Source organism: Plectropomus leopardus, chromosome 24 (genome assembly GCF_008729295.1).
Source record: "Plectropomus leopardus isolate mb chromosome 24, YSFRI_Pleo_2.0, whole genome shotgun sequence".
Classification (NCBI taxonomy): Eukaryota; Metazoa; Chordata; class Actinopteri; order Perciformes; family Serranidae; genus Plectropomus; species Plectropomus leopardus.
In genome coordinates this window covers 12,290,966-12,306,394 of record NC_056486.1, presented here as the reverse complement: position 1 = coordinate 12,306,394, position 15,429 = coordinate 12,290,966, and the positions used below count along the sequence as shown (strand labels likewise).

At 38.9% G+C, this 15,429-nt stretch overlaps 1 protein-coding gene across 1 annotated transcript in view; it reads right to left on the bottom strand.

Annotated features, from left to right (window-relative positions):
- The window catches only part of LOC121962607 (gamma-aminobutyric acid receptor subunit gamma-3-like), a 70,941-nt gene that overhangs the window by 17,296 nt on the left and 38,216 nt on the right, over nucleotides 1-15,429 (bottom strand). The window contains exon 3 of the mRNA XM_042512819.1: nucleotides 13,373-13,440. Within this exon, the coding sequence (XP_042368753.1) occupies nucleotides 13,373-13,440 (68 nt within the window). The remainder of the gene's footprint in view (nucleotides 1-13,372; nucleotides 13,441-15,429) is intronic.

Below are 15,429 nucleotides of genomic sequence, written 5' to 3'. Positions count from 1 at the left end.
TATATCAATTGTATGGAGGTGAATTTTTATACAACTCATCCGTCAAGGCTTTAAGTTACGAAAAATATAGGGCGTGGCTGCATTGATTGACAGGTCGGTGCCATCTGTTGACACTAACACGGTAACACAACAACAACACTGAAACTCTGGACTTATATTGGGAAAGAGACATCTACACAGAGTCACAACCTCTGCAAAATGACACAATTTGATCAGTTTGTTCAATAACATTTCAAAAACAGTCCAAAAACCAATGGTTTCACAGTGGCTACATCCATTAATTTATACAGTTTGTGATTAAAACTCAGACCTACACGGGTTTAAACAGCAGGGTTTTAAAGTCATGTCTTTAATGCAAAATATGCATCTTTTCTTGTTTATCTCCTTGAAAATATTTTTGATTTTGATACCTCGAGCTTTTTTTTTTTTTTGCCACCGTCTTTGAAAAGGTGATCTTTTTTTCCCCGGCTTCACGAATAGCCCCTCAAACACAAAGTGCTCATTATTAATTCATACGCTGAGTTTCACTTCAAACACTAAATTTCTGTGTACATTGATTCTGAAGGAAAAACAAGCACAGGAGGAGAAAGCCAAAGAGGAGGAATTAGTTAAGAGTGGAAACAGCAGAAGGTAATCTAACGCGGACAAGGAAAATGACGAGGAGCGATAATTGGAATTGAAAGATTTAAGAGGAAAGATGCTAGAGAGGGAGGAGGAAAAAAGCAGAACGATTAGCGAGGTTATCGCGAATCAATATCAGCTGACTCTCCAATTCATATTCAAACATGTCACATCTAATGGAGACGGGTATTGTCACGCTTACATAAAGCTGCAGCTGCTGGAGGTGCGTTGCTCCATCTGCTACATGCTGTAGACTGACAATGATGATTGATATCTACCTCCAGCACCCAGCTCCACCTGTTCTGCTTACTTATTTCCATACCTGGGTAATGGCATCTCCCGCCCGTTGCATTTTGTGTGCCGTTATGAGCTCTGTTCTGTGTTGCCCTGGAGGCTTTTATTGCTTTGCAGCTCCTCCCTGCTAGAATTTATTGGGGAGCTTCCTCAAGAGTGCACCTACTCCACAAATCAGCAGACGAGAATTCTGATATTGGGCAATTCTGCGAAAGGTTGGCTCAGTTTGCTCTTGTTACAGATCAAAATTACAGAGGGACCCTCGCAAGGATCGTATTCAATCTACAAGTGAGCTCCAAGTGCATCTTATTATAGTGCTCGAGGGTGTGGAGTGTCATCAAACAAATAACGGTACCCATCATGAAACTCGAGATGTGTTTCGTGTCCTGAATTGATTCACGCTGTCAGTGATATTCAAATGATGGCGAGGCGGACTGATTAAGAAACTGTTTGTGCTTTGTTTAGCTCCATCAAAGCTGGCCCTGTTTGCAGTGACGTTTTTAACTTGGCTACATAAAACTTTGAATCCCTTGAATCAGAATAAGGATATATGCCGAAATTAGGTACCAAGTAATAAATGTCAACCTGTATCGATATGTGCAACCAGCACCTAATCCTAAATCCTAGAAATGTCCTAAAAACCTGAAAATGTCCAAAAATTCTAGAAATGTCTTCAAATCCTAGATATGTGCTAAAATCCTTGAAATTTCCCTAAATCCTAGAAATGTCAAAAAAATCCTAGAAGTGTCCTAAAATCTGAGAAATTTACTCAAGTCCAAGAAATGTCCTACAATGCTAGAAACGTCCCAAAATCCTAGAAAACGATAAAACTCGTTTTCTCATGTCCTTCAAAAGGTAGCGTGCTGAAATTCCCAGGGTCTAAATCATCAAAAACTGCAATGTGTATCTCAAACGTCTGTTACTGGCAGCTACAAAAGGCCTATTATTTGCTGGATAAATCCAAGTTCAATTAATGTGTTTCCTTAGCAAATTACTGCCGAGCAATCCATAACACACTCACAAACATTATCAGCAGCTAATAAAGCAGAAATGAGCAGCGAGTGTTGGAAATGAAAGGAGAAGCAGAGGGAGGGAAACACAATGTTCCTTTTAAGTCGGAGAGTCTTTTCTGAAGAGGGTCAGAGCCTTTGATGTATGCCGCATGTGTTCGTGTGTGTATTTGCACATCACAGATAGATGCGTGGATTGGGTTTCAGTGGGATGAAGTGTGCGTGTATCTGTTGGGGAATCTTGTTTGTGTACCTTGTAAGTAAGTGTCCTACAAAAATAGCTTCATCTGAGTTTCAGAGTGGAAGTTCAACATGTCCTTCAATCTCTATGGATTCAATTATTCAGTGGGTGCGTCCCCTGTTGCTGTGGCTGTTGTACCGAGGGTACATACTTTCTTTCATTCTGACAAGGTCTAAGTGCATGCACAGGTTAAGTCAGAACCACAATTACAGAGATGAATAAAGCAGGAACCAACATGCAACTCTTCCTTTACTCAGACACCCATGGTTTTAAAAGGTAGCCATGTTTCTGCATCGAAAGTCTATGAAATGTACTTTAAAGCGGCATTAAGCAAGCTTTTATGCAAAAACACACCTGTTTTATCAACCCTAATCACTTAAGTGGAGCTGCAGGATATGAAGCGTCCCATCTCCGCTGATTGAGACACCAGCAATTCAACCTGTCTGCCAAGATTAGATTCACCAAACGTCTCCATTTAGCCGAGGTGAAGAGTTGAAGCTTAAGAATAAATTAATAAACAGCTGCTTTTGTTCTCCGGCCAAGAAAGAAAAGAAGAAAGCGCTTTTTTCGTAATCACATTAGTTTTCACTGTGATGCGGTTCTGCTTCAATAGGCTGATAGCAGGTTTTTAAATATGACCCGTCAGTCCCTTTTCATCCAAACTAAAACAAAGGAATATCCTGTATAACTTTATATATACTTTCCACTTTTTCTTTCCATTACTGAAAGCAAAAAATGCGTCATTTGTCATCCTTAAGTTTTACAAAGTTGCTCTAATGTCTTTTTTTTGATAATATAAACTTTATCTATTTGTCTTTGATCTGAGAGGACAGAAGTGGCACAGACGACGAGAAGCTGAAAGAAAGGTAAATTCTGAACAAAAGAGCTTTGAGCTGAATGCAAACAAGCTCACAAAAATCATGACTCTATTCAGACTTTGTGCAAATTTTCACACGATAGACATATATTAAAAATGCCAAAGATTCATTCAAGTAACTGCTTCCTGCCCTCTTCTTCAGACCTAAAGCCTGATCAGGATGTTTACTGTTGCTATGGCAACAGGTCTTGGCTGCCACTTGCACCCACAGGCTAATTTAACACCAATCACTAAACAGTCAACTGCAGAGTTGTAATTTGACACTTTAAAGCCAAATCGTTGACATCTACCAATCATCACAAACTCCCGCACGCTGTCCTGCTAACTTTGGACATGTTTATTTGTTTTTTACCGCGGTGAGAAAAAATCCATACCGTCACAGCCCTGCGATACCGCGGAGATCTCTGACTCCAAATCACATCACCGGTGCAAGATGGCATATTTAAAAGGTTTTGCCTTTGTTTTTGTACAATGGTGGAAGTGGAGACGCCCATCTTTACAGTATACATATAGTCTTTGGTTGAACCCTGGAAGGGATCACAAACGCTGTGAGCAATTATCCTGAGTCAGACACGAATGTCTGAACCATGAATCACGACAATCCACCCTATTGTTGCTACCTGTGGCACATTTCATGGCCATCTATCAGATAGTTATTGAGACATTTCAGCCTGAACCAAAGTGATTACTGAGAGCAGAAAAAGCTTCATTCTGCAGAGTTATTAAGAAAAACATGAATGAAAATCACCCAGTCCCCACGCTGCTGTTGTCCCAAACACAATAGCCACAAGAGACATAATTATATTGTTGATTGCTTGCTCACAGGCCGCTGTGAAATGGAAACACGCGCCGTGAATTGACAGCACTCGATCGCAGCAAATTAAGAGTACGATTGTGCTGTACTGCAGTGACCCGCTTCGTGTTTTGGGTCAGTAATAACATCTCTGCAATGTGCAGGTTGACTAATAGATGCAGCATCTCTGTGCCAGGAAGACGCAGGGCCGGACTAGATTGATGGTGTGACAATGACAATAATAATCTGTCCTCTCCATCTCGGACTCTCCGTCCCCCTCTTTGTCTTGCAGTTATGGAATGATGAATGTGTTCATTGTCGATATGTCCGCTAATTTGGTTAGCTTGTCTTTGCAAAGGACGACCTTGATCTGAAGCCTGCATGAGGCAGGATTTTGTGAAGAGAATGAAATGAAAGTGAGATTTTTGTCTTCATCAGCCGAGCCTCCAGCGCCGGCATAAAATAAAAAGTGGAACAAAAAATAAAGAAATAAAAGACCTCAATAAGCACGAGTGATCAAAGACGGGGGATAAGAAGCGAGAGAAAGTGTCTGGAATCACTCAGAACTTAGTACTTTAGTGGATTTATCAGTCCAAACAATAAAAACGCTGTTCACACACACACACAGAGCGTGAACGTACAGACTGCTACTTTCGTCTCCGACGAAAGAGAAAACACAGACTGTAAAATCACACACACACACACACACACTGTACACACACACACACACACTCACAGCCTTTTCGAAATATTGCCTCTGTCAAACAGGGACGCTGTCTCTTGGCTGGGGTTGACATCTCTTCAAAGATTATTCATGTAAACACATTTATCTGGACTAATGTAGATGGCTGTCTGTACAGGATGTATCAATCGCTTTGCTCTCACCAGAGACAAACTCGCACTGACATGTGAGGACGAGAAAAAAAACAAACTGCTTCTGATGGATCCAGAAATATGATACAGATAACAGCATGAATTTTTTTCCATAACGGAAACATACAGCATCACGGAGTTCGTCTGTTCAGCGAGTTTTAGGTTAGTTAATGCTGTATTTAATCTAATATTCACAGTATTTATGATGGCGTCAGGAAAAATAATCCACTTCTAAATTATTCTCATTTATTCTTTTTTGGATAAACATTTATAATGGTTTGCAATATTTATTGAACATTCAAATGCTACAAGTTAACAAAGTGTTATGTACCAACAACAACCTCCGGGGCTAAAAACAACGCAGAGGTGCCAAAAAATAGCAATAAAAAGTGTAGTTCATTAAATGGTCATTAAAACCCATTAACATGTTAAAATCTCCAACTTTACGCAAAAAGTACACTTTTATAGCCTGATACAAAAAAGGGTTTGGTCTATATTGCTAATTTACTTATTCATGACAACGTTGCATTAATTGTATATAATTGTACTGTTTAACCCTTAGATCCCTAATTAAACTTCCACGATTTGGCAATGAGCACCTTGCAAGTAATGGTCCAAAAAATAGAAAGAAAATAGTAAAAAGTTGCACAGCAAATACCTGAATATACGAATAAGAGCAAAAAAAGTAAAAAGCAAACAAAAAAAAAAGAAAGAAAATGATCTCATGAATGTGCTACAAAAAAACTAAATATTTTTAAAAAAATATAAATATAGTTTTCTGGACATTTTCACACTATTTTTCAATTTAAAAAAAAAAAAACATCAATAAATCCCTTTTCCTTTTTTTTTTTTTTTTTTTTTTCAGTTTGAAGGACATTTCTTGCCAAGTTGTTCATTAAGTTTTTTTGTTTTTTTTTAAAGAATCAAACCAATTTTGGGGGAGTTTAAGAGGTTTAAATGCTACTAGCTACAACTATAATCGAGTGATAAAACATGTACGATTCTGCATACTGAGTAGCTAAACGTGTAGTGTGCAAAAGTAGTATAGAAATACTCAGTCAGAAGTTAAATACTTTAAACTATTAGAAGTAAATATGAATTAAAAGTTAAACAAGTAAAAGTAGTCAGTTTGGTTTGGCTCATTTCAAAATAAAACATATTGTAGGATTACACTTAATGATGCATTAATGTCTACATTACTTCAACACTGCAATTTTAATGATATATTTTGTTCCAATTTTAATGACTATTTACTAGCTTTTAATTCCCAAAGCTACAGGATGCATTGAAAACAATCAAACCTATAATCGGTGCATTAACGGACGCGACATCCTGCTGAATCGGTGGCTTCTTTCCCTGCATTAATCTGAGCCTTTTACCACTGTGTATCCATGCATACTGTGTCTGCTATCATCCTACAGCCACCTCATGTACTCCATCACCTGTGGCCATCAATAGCCACATTTCCCCTCAGAGAATAGGGTCATTTCACATCTTCACACTGTGACGCCATAATGTGCCGCGAGAGTGAGGCACCAAACACAGTTAGATAAAGACCAATCACGGCTGGAGTGATTTCTAGTAAAAACTCATCTTTATATAAATAGATAGCATAAATTTTCACTGGGAAAGTGATAGAAAGCTGAGCTGTGATAACTTTCACACGGCCACAAATAGCAGCCCGACACTTCAGCGCAGTGAAAATGATCTGCTTTGACACTTCAGTCAGATGTGAGCAGTGAGGAAACTTCACTGATGTTTAAAGGTGCGATACACCACATTTAGAGCGAATCCCAGATTCAGATTCAGAGTCAGGGGCGGGATTGCCTGCACACAACTTTCACTGGGATGTAAACAACACAACCGACACAAACAGCCCCACCCCTCTGAGGAGCGACAGGAGCGCTACGTTCCACAAACTCTCTTTGCATTTTTGTCGAAAAAACTCTCCAAAGAAAGGAAATGTTCTAACTTATAGTTTTATTAATAAACAGACTATTTACACAACTTTTTCTCCAAACTAAGACTAAAACCCTTTTTCACTACCGATTGTTAGCTATATCACATTACAGCGATGATAAAGTCAATCTGCGAGAGCAGATCAGCCGGCACAACAGGGATTCTGCGGATTCTGATATTTCAACTCTCAATTTCTTAAAACTTTATGTTTTTTAACAATTTGAAACCTAACAACAGGGTTTGATTTCTTTCAAAAACATGGGAAGAGGGTGCTGTGCAACTTAACAAGAAAAGACACAAAAAATAGCAAGAAATTAGCACAAAGTTACAAGAAAATCACCTGAAAATTTGCACACACAAAAGCAACAAAGCAACAAAAGAAATAAATAAATAAGATGCCTTAAAAATAAAAAAACAAAACAAAGAAAAAACACTGAAACAAAAAAAGTTTTGCTTTTTTTTTGTAAAAAACATTTGAACACATAATGAAGAGGATTCTAAATATAGTTTTCTGGATATTTTCCCTCATTTGCTAATTTTTTAGATCATTTTCTTTTCATCTTAAACTTATTTCTCTGTTTATTTGCTTATATTTGCAATTTAAGGGACATTTCTTGCCAAGCTGCACATTATTTTATTTCCTATGTTTTTAAAAGAAATGAATCAGGTTTCGGAGGTTTAAATACGAGTGAGAGGCGTCTGAATGCAGCACAAGAGAACTGATGCTGATCCAGGTGATAAAGAGTTAAGCACAAGAGAATAATATACTGAAGTTAGGGCTTTATTCCTCCAGGAGTATTATATATTCAACAGCAATTAGTCAATCATCTATGGAGATTAAAGCACCCGCCTCTCGACGTCACACCTAAACATCCTCTACGTGCCGTGTTTCCTCTCAGTTAGCATCGTGGTCTCAACAGGGAATCATGGCCTCCACGCGCTTTCACATAATCAGTCTATTTCATAGACAGAGCAGGTGGTCCTCATAATTTCTACGCCTGGTTGATACACACTGGCACGCTCAACAGTGGAGTGGTAAATCCAAGACGCCGCCCACTCACTGGCTCGAGCGCAGACGACAAGAACATAGTGTCGATGTCAAAGTGCGTCCATCTTTGTCTGTTAATTTACCGCCAGCGTTATCTGACTCTCCCAGCAGCGGCTATAAAAGCACGGCACTTTCGCTTGACTTTAATGCCGCTAATGCTGTTTAATCACTCAACCATTCATCACAGTATGTCCTAAATTACTATCAGCTTCATTTGGCATTGCATCATCCCAGCCAGTGCCCATTACTGTTGGAGCAAATGAGGAAAGATAATGTGTTTTGTTCAAAGGCGAATGAGGAGTTTCCTGGAGTTTGGTGGCCGACTTACGTCGTAGCTCTGAAGACGTTTGCTACGAGTGTGCGCGATCAATATGGATCACGCGTCTGATGGATTTGACCTGGTTCTTCATGTGGAAGTCAGTCACACACTGAGATAGTGTGTTCAGAGGAAGCGAGCGCACTAAATGGAGGTCACGTGGTGGATTGGACCCGAGCAAGAGGACAGTACAGTGTCATTGTGGAGTGAAAAAAACAAAAAGTTCCAAAAAAAAAAAAAAAACAAGGGCAGGCTGAGCCACGCCGGGCCACGCTGAGGAAATCACTTGTTTTCTCTGTGACATCGTAACATTTCCTGACAGAAATGGATAAAAGGGGGGTGGACACGCAGAGGCGGACAGAGAGCGAGATAAAAGAGTTGTGACTGTGCACCAATTTCAGTCCAGTCAACCCCGAGGGCGCCCGGGGATTCACATTCCACTGACCAGCGTCCGCCGACCCGGTGAAGCCAATCAGTGCGTGCACAGGGGAAAATCACTGGAATGTCACAGCGGGATCCTGCATCCACTGAAACAAAGTTTGGGCTCCCACAGAGAGCCGAGCCCGGCCATGCCTCACTGAGCCACTACAGGCTGCGGGGGGTTTTAATTCACAACAACTATATTAGCCCCGACTGTTTCAGTGTGCACTTCTGTTCTGTAGAGGTTGCACTCACAACACATTTTAACACCGACAAAAAGTCTGCGTGTTTTTCTTTTTAAAATGGACATCTGCAGTACAAAAGTACAGTGCAAAATTCTGAGATATTCTGGCTTGAAATAAACACTAGAATAAACATGATTTGCATAGCTGGTTGCAGTTAAAAATAGAAACAAGGACATCCTGAAACAGCTCAACTCTGCTGACGAAGCTTTGAATTTAGAAACGGGGACTTCTTTGAAATTAAGGATGCATTTCATCCCGGTGCATGTCATTTTCAAGAGTGATGTTCCATGAGTGCTGCTATTTTTGTGTTCTTGTAACTGATGCAGAATTGCTGGTGCCGTGTTTAAATTCACTGTAGCAGCAGCAGCAGCAATGAAGACTTTGAAAAGACTTTTATAAAACTAAAGTCTGACGTCCTCTCACATCTACACACAGTGTGAGCTTTTAGTCACAAACTAGAAGATTTTCCAAAGACTAGAGATCTTGCAAAGTCACTATTTAAAAAACTACAACTAGATTTCTTTTGAGATTATTTCTCATCCTGCTCCTGGTGCCAAATAATACGACAAACTCCCTTTAAGAATTATGACATATTCATTAAACGCAGCGATTGTTGACAATGTTCATTGCAAGTAACTGCATGAGTCAGGACTTAATACTGCGTATTCTATTAAATGTTTGATTTTAACAGAATGTCAAAATTAGAAAAATACTTAATAAAGCTCATACTGAGTTTTACAACCACCGTGGACAAAACGATCAAGATCACTGGAGCACGAACCAACTGAGACATTGGAAATTTGTCTGCAACAGTGAAATAAATTGAAAAGTTGTTTGGTTGTCCCACAGAACAAGTTAAAAGTCCTAAAAAAGTTGTGCCACTTAATATTTGGCTTTTATTTAAAGAAATACATTCAGAATACTGATTTGAAAAGAATTTAAATGCCTTGATTGACCAATCAGCAGCTGATCTAAAGTATTGTAGAGAGTAGGAAGCATTCGCAGTTCAAACATTTAACTTCAGAGATCAGTCGAGTCCCTCCAGTTGATCTGTATCAGTATTGACCCTGAAAAACAATATCGGTCGACCCCTACACCAAACACTCCACCCACCTGCCTTCTCTATCTCATATCATCGATATATATTCAAACTTTACACCATCACAGCTCTTACATTGGGAACTTGTCACAACCAGGAGCTTTGTTGGCGTAACGATGACTGCGTCAGTCTGCAACATGGCTGTCATTCATATATCCAGCGTGTCGTTAGAGCCGCACTTAAAATCCATCCCTAAATCTGCTTTCTTGTAGTGTCAGGAGCCGTTTTAAATCAGTTATTTAATACTTCTGAAATTGTTTCCTATGTTAAAGCAATAACATGCTTGAGATTCAGCTGTTTCTGAGGTCGATCTCCCGTCTTTGCTCCCTCGCTGCACTTCTGCCAAGTGCCATACAAGGTGGCACTATGCCACTTTGCGTAATTATTTCAGGGCTTTGACGATAATGATCAATTCTGATTGGCCCGGGAAAGGTAATCTGAGGTCTGCCCACACGTCTCTGTCACATTTAGCCATGGGCGTGTGGTCCATGTCTTTGATTTTCTTTTCATATCAGCTCACATCTCGCAGAAAGCTGTTTACTGCACTCAGTGCTGCTTTTCACCGTTAGCGTCTCTCTGGCTGCAGTTTTTAATGACGGCATCAGCTTTATCTGTAGTGTCAATTGATTGATGTCTTTTGTAAGCAGCCATGTAATAAGCAGGGTCCTGCGGGAAGGAAGTCGTCGTGGTAAAATAAGCCCCCTTCAGTGTTATCAAGAGCCCTCCGTTTACTCGCTGAGTCATTCTGCAGGAGCACATGGAGCAATGACCAGCTTGCTTTACGTTATCTTTTAATGTGTAAATCACAGCATACACGAAGAAAGCCACACCTGTTCAATAACGTGCAATCCAATATATAGTAACAGACTGTGCCTTTGTCAAGATTATGTTCAGTTTCTTCAGGAATAATTCTTATGATAATTATTTAGACTTATTTACTGTATTAATATTCCTTAAGATTATCAGTAAAATTCACTTTTTAATATTATTAAATGTCTGGGAGTTATTCAGCGATAGCCAATAGAGTGCCTTCATTTTTATATAACTCATCAATGTTAATGTTATTAAGGCTTAAAGAACGGCTGCTTTGAATGACAGGTGGGTGCCATCTGTTGACAAGTCGCTACCATGGCAACAAGGCTATGTGAAGTATTGTTTTTTTTTTTTTATTATAGAACTTATTTACATTTCAAACGCAATTTACACTTTTGGTAGCCTGCTAGAATAATAAAATCATTTGCTTTTTGCCAATCCATTAGATGCATTTTGCTGCAATATAAATGATTGAATTGAGATGAACAGACTGAAAACTTTATCTTATTAGGTAAAACTGTTGAAAAAGTTTTCCTTAAGGGACATCATTTAAAATAAATACAAAAATGTAATAAATCACAATATGTGTTTTCACAATACTCACAACGCACCCTTAGCTCTCATTATCTCACCGTGTTTTCAGTTTACACAATGCCAACATCCTTCTAAATGCATTTACTTCCAATAATTACAGTCTTGTTGGTGGCGGTGTCCGCCAGTCCCATGCACAAAGGATTTACAAGAAATGATTTTGCATGTGATTCAGCATAATTGTACTTCACTGATATCAGCCTACGTGTTTGCTGTTCACTCTCTTTGCTTTGAATTAATAACATACAATGAGCTTTATCTCAAGTCAAAGGAAAACACCATGTATTTGTCCGTGCTGTTAGTGCTGTGACAAAATAGCTGCTCAACAAGTCTTTGCTGCCTCCACAACACTGAGACCCGCAGTGTTAAACTGCACTTGCTGTTACCATGGCAACCACAGGTGACCCAAATCAACCAGGACTGAAATATTAAAGATTACAACTTAAAGTGTCGAGTGGTGTCCGTAGTTGGTATGTAGTTCAGTTAAGTCAAATCGAGTCAATAAGTCAATATTATAAATCATAAATTTGCTTTAAGGGGCTTCAAGTCTGTACAACACATGACATCCATTACCAACAGACCCTTCATTAGGATACAGGGAAAAATCCCCAAATACCGCTTTAACAGGGTAAATATGGAAGAGCAACAGAGTAGAAATGATCTGCATGTACAAAATGATAATGAATAGATGCCACATGTAGGTTATAGTTTGATCACCTCTCATCTGCCTGATGCAAACGGATTAAAATAAGTTTGGGAAAATACAACCGATCACACCGTCTGCAGTCTGTACAAAGTTCACAGTCTGTTCCAGAGTGACTGTGCATCTCCTGTTGGCTCCTCAGAGTCCACAGCACAAAAACAACTTAATGTTCAACTACGCCATTTTGCATCCCAAATTGAATTTACCCAATTGCACTTTGGAAGGAATCCTAAATGTCTTCTGCTAGACGACTGCATATAGTGATGCTCTGGCATAAATTAGTAAGGTTAATGAAGAACAACTCACTTCAAATGTATTTCTCTGTGCCAAACCTCTATCAGAAAAACAAGGTAAACAGGCGTTCTTTCCGTCTTCACAGTAAATATTGATCATTTTCATGGATTAAATAATTTCTGAAAAACTACATAACACGTCAAATGACAAACACGTGCACAGCAAAATTAACAGGAATGATTTTCGGTGCAGCGCAAATTCATTTCTTTCTGTATTTAGTTCTGAGTGAGCAGATGTAATCTTAAATAATATAAATTTCAGGCTACTGCTGACAGTAAAAAGGAAAAAAATGCTAAATTGCTTTTATATCAGGGAATATTTAATGTTGCTAGGCAACTGTCACAACTCAACATCTGCTGATCTGGTGGGTTCAAAGATGAAACACTTTCATTATCCTGTCTAACTCAGTTCATATTTGCAAACCAAAGCATTTGTGATGCTTTGAGGAAGAGTTTGGAAGCAAAATATCATATATAAGTGTATTGACAGCAGTTGAATAGGCTGTTGGCATTACACATAATGAAAGGCTGCATCTATTTAATCTACTGCACTTCACTCAAGGCCAAACAACAGACCACTTGTGCTTAAAGTTGTCTGAATTGTAGCTATTTTCTCATTAACGCATATCAAGCTCTCTGTTTCAGCATTTCATATATTTTATGGCATCTGATCAGGCCTTCCATAATGAAATATGCATTGATCCATGTCCTGGTCAACTTCCAAAACCTTTTTTTCCTCCTACTCAAACTTTCTTCTAAGAATTTCCACACTGGTGCAAAAGATCCACTTACTCAATAAATGTAAAAAAAGCATAAAAAGGGGAGGAAAATAACACTTTGTTATGCCGGCGCCTAAGACGAGGTGTCCTCCCCGCAGACGCGGACTGCTGTCTGACTTGATAGCGGAGAGCTTTCATAGCAAAATTTCCATCACACTTCTTGGGCTTTTCACTCATTTGCTTAATCCGACCTGATCCACCGAACGTGAACAAAGCGTCCACACCTGTCTTCCCTGGCTTCCCTCAGCACAGCAACAGCTGTGGTGGCCCACATGACCTCCAAATACGCCGTGAGTAATGGCAACATTCATGTGTGATGATGCTAATGTCGGACAATGGGTGAATGTGTGTGTGTGTGTGAGTGTGCGTGTGTGATAGAGAGAAGGCTTTAACTCACCATATCGATGGATGACACAGGCCCGATGCTGTTGACGTAGATGCCCACATCGATGACTGTAGGTTTCACTGCAAGAGCCAGAAGAAAGCAGAGTGAGTGATGGAGGCTGCACATGCTGCTCGTGGGACACGTGAGATTTATATATGCTATCATTCTATTTTATTCCTCATTTGTCTGCCGTTATGTGTGACCATAGCCAGAATCAGTAATCAGGTTTGAAACAATGGATACAATCGTTCAGTGTCACCTGGACCAGCGGTGCCCCCAAAAATTGACCGGATACCAATCTTGGGCTGCAATTTTATTATGCTGTTCAAGTGTAGAAGCTAGTTGAAAACTATGTCAGCAGGAGAGTTAACCCCTTTTAAACCTGAGCAAATTGGCTTGATTACTTCAAAAAAATCATGTTTAGAAGGCAATGAGCAACTTCATGAGAAATTACCCAAATATTAGCAAGGTATTAGTAATAAGTTACAAAAACAAAATAGTGAAACTTAAAAAAAAAAAGTAAACAAAGAACAAAAAACAAACCTGAAAATGACCTGAAAAAAAAAAAAAAAAAAAAAAATAAAATATAATATATATATATATATATATATACACACACATAAATCAAAAATGATAATATACAATATTTATTTTTGCAACTTGATTTAAATAAATATTTACAAAAATCATATAAAATAATTTTCTGGACATTTTGCATTTATTTTATAATAACACTAATAATTATCTCTTTCTCTCTCTCTTTCAGGTAATTTTCTGTTATAATTTCTTGCAATTTCAGGACAATTTTTTTCCCAGTTGCTGATTGCCCCTTGAAAGACAACAATTTTTTTTCTCAGTTTCAAATGGTTAAGGAATTGCATACTGATATAATGGCCATGTCCCAAAATCCACACCATGCCCTCAGGTCATCCTCGAGGTAATTTCTTTAATGTGCACGCATTGAACGAATGACTCAAGGGAAATCTGGACCCAGTGGCTGGACCAGTTGGGAACCAGTGCCTTAGTTTCACAAGATACATCTACCCTCATGCTTTGTGAAAAAATGAGTGCGTCACAGCCTCTTAAAGGCAGTAAAGCTGGCTGCATTATTATTTTCGACAGGGAAGGCAAAATAATATGCAATACAAATACAAATAATACGAGTCTGTTTCCTTTTTCCCATCCACCTACAGAGGGAAGATTTACTTTTGAGCTGCACTGTGCTTCCTGGAACAGTTACCGTGTTACCATGGCAATTAATAGCATTTCAAGTGAGTATGTAGGATCTTGGCTAATTTTGCTTGGCAACAACATTCGGTTCTAGGAAGAGAAAACTGGAGCATCAGAAATTTGGAATGGTACCAGACCTAAATGCTGCAGCTAAGATTTTTTGTATGCTTCTTTTATTACTGTAAAACTGAGGAAAATAAATAAACAAATAAATGCATCTCACAGCAGCAAGGAAGAAAAAAAATGATCAAAAATTCATATCATGGGTTTCCTGCATAATTCTGACTGTGTTTTATGTGTTTGTGGTAAACTCATTTGTATTTTTAGTAAAAGAAAAACACACAAAAGTCATGTCTTCCGTAATGAAACAGCATGTCTTTGGGTGATTCTTGGAAAGATCATGTCACATCCGCCTGAATCCGCCACACGGTGCGTATGTTGATCTGGTGTTTACCAGGTCAGGACTCAAGACATTTAATTGTGTCTTTGCCACATAGCAAGCTGGTGATTTTTTCTCAGTACCTCCTCTAAGACTCTAAGAAACACACCCACACACAGGCACAAACACACGCTCAGACCTGTTAGGGGGCGTTTTGCACAACGTGGGGCTTCAGCATGGCCGCAACATATTGTGATCATGTTTAGCTACATGTACAGCTATGTTCCCAAACATGATACATTTCAAACTGGTGAAAAATGTATCTGTTAAAGTGAATCAATCTGTTTTCATTAAAACAGAAATGTTTTTCATGCGCTTTTTTTCTCTTTCTGTATTCTCTCGATGGCACACAAAACAGCGTCCTGCTTTTGGAGAGCTGTTCAACACAACAAAGCCTCTT